The sequence below is a fragment of the Engraulis encrasicolus genome, chromosome 19 (assembly GCF_034702125.1).
Source record: "Engraulis encrasicolus isolate BLACKSEA-1 chromosome 19, IST_EnEncr_1.0, whole genome shotgun sequence".
NCBI lineage: Eukaryota > Metazoa > Chordata > Actinopteri > Clupeiformes > Engraulidae > Engraulis > Engraulis encrasicolus.
The window spans coordinates 7525381-7532518 of NC_085875.1; the positions used below are offsets into that span (position 1 = coordinate 7525381).

Sequence of the window (7138 nt, forward strand, 5' to 3'; positions counted from 1 at the left end):
TCAGTGACACTCTGCCTGGGATGAACACACAAACTGGAGGTCTAATAATAATCAAGATACTGTATTTTAAAAGAAGTCCCATATAGTCCTGTAAAAAAGTCATATTTACGTACGTAGTACTGTATAATGTAGCGTCCTAGATTGGCCAAACACTTAACAGGATGGGAGAGCTAGATGCTTGTTTGGGGTTGCCCCAGTTACCATGTTGTCCCTAATGTTCTTTGTAAACAAGTCCTATGAGTGTTTTTGAGTTGTTCGGCTGAAAGTGTTTGGTAATTCCCTAGAAGTTGTGGATACTTGCAAGCTAATAACGTTGGCAGGGTATTACTGTTCAAAATATCTTCTACTAGTGACTGGACTTCCCAAAAGCGTTCCAATACCTAGAGGAGCACATGTGCACATGTTGATAGTTGTAGGCCATTTCACTGGAATTCAGAAGTGGCCATCTGTAAATGATCTCCCTCTCACCTCCCGCCCAGCCTTCCTCTGTTGGCCGGCTCTGAGTAGTGGATCTTTGGCATCATGTGATTGGAATAACTCAACTCCCGAGCTCAGCTTTTTTTCTGTATGTTTTTTATTGGGCAAGGCAAAACTTCTGTCTGTGTGTACCGAAGTAATGTATGTCTGCAACACTGACTGCCCAGAGCTGAATTAAAAGCTTTTGGGGTTGCTGAATTCAAAGTGAGGTCAGTGTTTATCAGTCTAATGAACTTTACTACTTAATTTCTGTTTGATTTCTTTGGTCCTGCGCGTGAGCGTTGTGCGCACACTCTCTTCTTGTTTGACCCTCTCTCTGTCTCAGAGCTGGTCAGCTTCATCCTCACAGCCTGGAGGTTGCCACTGCTGTGCTGTTTGATCAGACCTGTCAGACCTTCGAGAGGGATTTAATGCATGTTAAAGCTGGAGATCAAAGTCTGTGGCTTTGCACGTGTGTGGAGTGAGTGGAGTGAGTGACAGGCGGGCTGCGGGCACAATGTGGAAACACGGCGCACGTCTGGTCGACATGGGACTGTCAGGTGCCCTCGGCGTGGGGAGCAGGAAAGCGAAAGAACGAGGCGAGAGAGAGAGAGAGAGAGAGAGAGGGCGAGGGTGAGAGGATGAGTGGTTAGCATGGAAACACACAGCTCAGCAAGACCTTTTTACCACAGCACACCACAGCAAACGGTGTTGCGCAACATTAGGCCTGGCCACTACAGTACGCCTCCCCTCTCCCGGTCACCTGTGGCTGTGCTTAACAGTGGTCCCTGCAATAGCAAGGTAAGAGATTTAAGCCTAGCTCAAACTACACGACTCACGATTTTGTGCCCGATTTTGACGTCGGGTTGCGACGCACACTAGAAGAGTATCGCAACAATGTTAATATTGTCCCTGCTCACAACCACTCAGACAATGCCTGACATTCTATTTCCAGTCGCAAAATATCAAACAGTGTTTGATTTCTACGATTTGCGATCTGAGACTCTCTGAGCTGCCAATGTTCTATCTTAGAATGTTGTACATGACGAGGAAAACGTGCCCGACAATTGCTTGCGATGGTCCTGGGGGTTAGCGTTCCACCGATTGTCGTAAGGGGGGCCGATAGTCATGTACTTTGAGCCTAGCTTTAGGCTATGCAATGTCAAAGCTGGATTGAGGCTCACAGCTTCTCAAGACTCAATAAACTGAATTGATTGAATAGTCACCCACATGTATTTTTTTGTACCAAACCAAAATCAGAATCAGAAATCCTAGGTGTTCAAATCTTCTCCACCAGCGGTGGGCTACAGAACGAGACACTTTCCATTCTTAAAAATAAGGAGCACCATGGGGCTGGGGTTTTGAGGTCAAGATTCTTATCACGATAGATATCTTGGATTGACGTGTGACGGTTTGCAAATAAAATCAACGCGTTGTTGTCGTCACCATCATCATTGTGGCTGTTTTTTGAAGGCTAGTTATTTAAAGTGGTCACATTCAGAGGGCACAGCGGACTGTCCAGGCAACCAGTGTCTGTCTCTGGAGCAGCTAAGGCACGGGCGTGTTGTGTAATGCCAACAGAAAGGGAGGGAGAGAGAGAGATTTAGAGAGAGAGAGAGATAAAGGGAGGGAGGGAGAATGTGAGAGAGAGAGAGAGAGAAAGAGCGAGCGAGCAGGTTCCTCTGTATTCCTGTTGCATCGCGCAGCTGCCCGGAGCCGCAGTGTGTGTCAGCTATGCACTGCTCTGTTGCCTTGGCAACGCGAGTGCACATGGCGCACATGGCTCATCCAGAAGAGTGGCGCGGCATTGGAGGAGCCCTGCTGCAGGGAGCCCCAAGCTCACAGCACAGCACAGCACAGCTCACACAGCACACAACTCACAGCTCTAGCCTGCCTGCCTGCCTGCCTCTCTCTCTCTCTCTCTCTCTCTCTCTCTCTCTCTCTCTCTCTCTCTCTCTCTCTCTCTCCCGTCCTCTCTCTCCCGTCCTCTCTCTCTAACTATCTGTCTATCTGTTTATCTCTCTCTCTCTCTCTCTCTCTCTCTGTCTCCTCTCACTCTTATTCATCTGTCTCACTTCTTGTTCTGTCGTTCTACCCCTCCCTTGCCTTGCCTTTCTGCCACTCTCTCTCTTCCTTCCTTCCTTCCTACTGCCTTCCATGTTGCTGTCCCTCGGCTTCTCTCTCTCTCTCTCTCTCTCTCTCTCTCTCTCTCTCTCTCTCTCTCTCTCTCTCTCTCTCTCTCTCATTCTCGATCTTTCGTGCAGCCCTTTTCATTCTGTCTTTTGTGTTCTTGTCTCCCCCCCTTCTCATTCACCACTTTTTTTCCTCCAGTACTCCAGATCTAATATATGGCCCCAAAACCTGAACCATGTCAGCGCCACAAACAGTCCACTAATTCAGTGGTTCTCAACCTTTTTTGGACAAAATTCATTCTCATCATAAGCCTGCAGATACCCCTTTGACCTCACCATAAGCCTGCCAGTGCCCCCCCTTAGTTTGAAAAAAATAAAATAGTCTAATGCCCCCTCAATGGGAGATAAACCCCTTAACACGCCCCCTTGGTGCTCCCAACGCCCCCTAGGGGGCTGTAGCGCCCCTGTTGAGAAAGCTAAGTGTATTTTTTCACCCCTGATGTTTGTTGTTATACAGCTGAATGTAGTGCTGTTTTACCCTCCAATGTGTTGTTTACAATCCATATTGGTATGCCATTCTTGCACCCTAACCCTACATGCTAATGCTAATGTTTGAGGGGAGTTAGCCCTGCTGTATGTTCCCACAGCTCCATCTTCCCTCAAAAACATTTTTTACGGGCAGGTTTGGGTCAGGGTGGATTAGGCACAGGGTGCTTGCTTAGCATTCTTTCAAGTAACAGAATATTTGATCGTTTGGAAATGGTTTGTCACTCCTCTAATGGTAGGCTAATATAGAGCTTTGGGGGCTAAAGCAGTAGGAATATGGAGTTTGGGACATAGATCTTAGGGGACATAGGGCTGTGGGAACATAGAGCTCTTGTGAACATAGAGCTCTTGTGAACATAGTGCTGGGGCAACATAAAGCTTTGGGGGCATAGAACTGTGGGAACCTACTAGGCAGGGCGGCTGACTGCTTTGGCCGAGCGGAGGACAAGGATTTCTGAACAGACCGTACATACAATATCATAGGGACCCAAATCTGCACCCAACCCCCACCCCACCCTTCTCCCTGGGCCCGGGGCAACTGACCCCTTTGTTCCCCCCTCTCAGCCTCCCTAAACATAGGTGCACTGCGCTCCCTGTTGAGGAATGAATATAGACGCTGTATCCATGACTCACTCTGCTGTTTGTGTGTTTTCTGTTCCGCAGGTTGTCCAGTCTACAGTGACTCAGACACTCCTGAGGATGGACTGCAGGTATGGGCTCCTCTCTCTTACGTCCCTCCTTATGGCTTTGGCCTGTTTCTTGCCAGTAGGAAATGGTTGGACTGCACAACGCGTTTTGTGCTCCAAAAATACGATTTTTAGTTATTAAAAACAATATTTGAGCCTCCTGGATCTTCATAAGGATATTCCTCTTGTTTTCATCAGGGTTTTTCCTCTTTTCATGGCTGCCATTAAGAAATACTAATACATAATTAACCCCTTAGCGCAGAGCCTATGTTATAACCTTACTCTCACCAAAATTGTGATGGCTATGTCTTATCTGTTACTTAAAGCTCTTGGTACTCATAGCAACATTATTATAGTGTAGTTGAGTATTTTCAGCTAATAGTGAATAGGCCCGCCGGCGACCCCATCTGCAGTAAGAGGCTAGCTAAATAATCAAGAGGAGGGTGTGCATTGGGGTTGAGTGTTTTGTGTCCGGTCTGCAAGGTAGAATGCAATGATGTTTTTGTGTTTAAAAATAAATAAAAAATGCAGTGATGTGTTCATGGCAAAAGAGTTGCAAATACAGTATGTTGGACTATACTGCAATGGGTGAGCGTCTGTGATGAGATCAGTGAACGCAGGGTGTGGAAGGAAATGGAGTGGATACTTGTGACGATTCAAGTAGGGCAACATTCAAAAGTTAGTGTCACAGCAATGGTTCTGCGATTCACAATAACAGAGGTGTCAACATTAGGAGTAAAAAGAAAACAGAGACACAGTGTCCTTCCAAAACAGGTAGCTTATTTGAATAACCAGTAGACCTGCGTACTTGGCTTATCATCAGCTGACTCAGCTGGTACTAATTCCATCAAGTTTGTCTATCTATCTCATTAGGTACAATGGAGTACATGGTGTAACAGCTATGTAATATCGGTAACACTTTATTTTAGGGATACATCTATTAGCACTAATACATACAATGTTAATGCCTGCATAAGTACCTTGTAAGGCATGTATTAAGCAAATGTTAAGGCCTACTAGGTCCTTACTAAGGCTAAATTGGTGATAAATCCCTTATTGTGCATGAACAAGACATTTGCGAATACATGCCTAACAAATGTTTGATTTTGCTTTGTACATGCCTTACAAGTTACTTATACAGGAACATTGTATGTATTAGTGCTAATAGATGTATCCCTAAAATAAAGTGTTACCGTAATATTATGCTGGTGTTGTAGTAACTTTTACTTTTACTTTTAATTTTGACACCTGTGTACAGTAGTATTAGAGACAAAAACTGTGAATGGCACCATAGCCAGAGCCCACGACTGTATATGAAATGCAGTACAGTTCGGTGTAGTTGGTTTTAACCAGGCCATAATGGTACATCTCCCGCTTCATTTCATAGCATTGATGTTAAATACCCCAAGTCCCTGTAGATCCCCAACTGCCAACCGTTTGCCTCCCTAGCGTGGAAAATCTTGTACTCTTCCCCTTGGCTCCTGTCCCACAGACTGTGGTTTTTATAACACAAAAAAACCGACTGGTGGTGGCTGACATATGATGCAGTTTGACATTGGTGCTTGGCAGCCTACTGCAAGCTGGGGGGTGGGGGTGGGAGCTTGCTCTTAGTAGGTGGTTTGGTAACAAATCCAGTAAGGATACCCAGTGCACCACTTATTATTCTCGTTCCATGCGCATACAATGGGACTTCCATGAGGCTTCCAATGTGTTTCGAGCTGGAACTTGTTTGCAAGGAGCAATCATGGTGCAGTCAAGAAAATATAGTACGCAATTGCTACGCTTACATGAGACAATTAATTCAGAATTAAATGACTTGAATTCTGAATCAAGCCTAATTCCACTTTGAAAACGTCATGTAAACACCTATAATTTCGGAATTAAAGGAAAGATCAAAGCAAACTCGGCGTAACTATTTAATTTTGAATTATTAATTCTAAATTAAAAAATAACATGTAAATGAAGTGAATCAGTGGCTCCTACTGTAAATGGTGTAGCTCCTAAAGTAAGGATCTTAGTTGGGACATGGTTCTCTCAGCAGAACAGAAGCCATGTGAGGCCTTCTCTAGATTCACCACTTGCTTTGGGATAACATATCCAGGGACATGAGTAACCATGCGTCATTCTAGAAACACCTTCAGTAGGCACAGCCTTTTGTTCAGCAGGTGCTGGGGATGTGCAATCATAAATACAATCCAGAAAAAGTGTAGAATCACCACACACTTGGATTTTCTGCTTTATTTTTTTTGTAAACGTATTCCACCATGTCTTCACTTGGAAATGCGTTTGTTTTCAAATTAAGTAAATTAGACAAGCAGTGCACTCTGTTTGAACATAGATCATTTCAGTATGATGAACCCTAGTGGCAGGAAATATTTTTGCTTTGCCAGATGGTTTGGAGAAAAGAAAAAAAGACGAAATCTGTCCTCCGATCATAATGCTCAATGCGCAATACCTAATGCTCAATGCATCAAGGACTTTTCCTGTTTTCAAATCTGTGTGGCAAGTTGTTGGGGAGATGGCGTTGATGACAATATGGCTGCACTGGTCTGTTATGTGCTGTGTGTGGAGTTTTAATGCCTACTCTCGTCGGTTCCACACACAACCTCAACTAAATCAATGGTGTGTGGTGGCAGGCTATTCTTTTCATGATAGTCTATCTTGCCAGGCTCCATTTCAGAAGCACCAGAGAGAAAAAATGTTGCCAGTGCTATTCTAATCTCAGATTGATGTGGTGCAGAGGATGTGAATGTGAGGAGGTTGCTGGTTTAGATAACAGCACCCAGTGACCAGCGCTATAGGGATCTCAGATAACAGCACCCAGTAACCAACGCTATAGGGATCTCAGATAGATGAAACGCAGCAGATGTGAATGCGAGGTGGTTGCTGGTTGAGATAGCAACGGCAGGTCCAGCCATTCCACCACCACCATCACCACCCTCGTCCCTCCAGCCTCCCCCCCTCTTCCCACCATCCTCCTCCTCCTTCTCCTCTCCCTCCTCCTCCTCTTCCCAACATCCTCCTCTTCTCTTCCTTTCTCTCCCTCCTTCTCCATCCCACCTCCTCTTCCTATTCCTTTTCCTACTCCACCTCCTCCCTCCTCCTCCTCTTGCTTATCCACTCTCTCCCCCCTCTTCCTTCTCCTCATATGTATCCTCCTCTTTCTCTTTTTCCTGCTCCTCCTCTTCTTATTCATCCTCCTCCTCCTCCTCCTCCTCCTCCTCCCTCCATTCACAGAGACATGGGTGGGAAAAGCTGCTCCTGCAGAGATCACCTGAGATCAATGATGCAGGAAGCCCAGTGGCTGTCCTGTTGCTA

At 45.5% G+C, this 7138-nt stretch overlaps 1 protein-coding gene across 1 annotated transcript in view; it reads left to right on the forward strand.

The window, feature by feature from the left end:
* The window catches only part of spred1 (sprouty related EVH1 domain containing 1), a 61369-nt gene that overhangs the window by 31484 nt on the left and 22747 nt on the right, over positions 1–7138 (forward strand). Inside the window, exon 4 of the mRNA XM_063183557.1 lies at positions 3798–3844. Within this exon, the coding sequence (XP_063039627.1) occupies positions 3798–3844 (47 nt within the window). The remainder of the gene's footprint in view (positions 1–3797; positions 3845–7138) is intronic.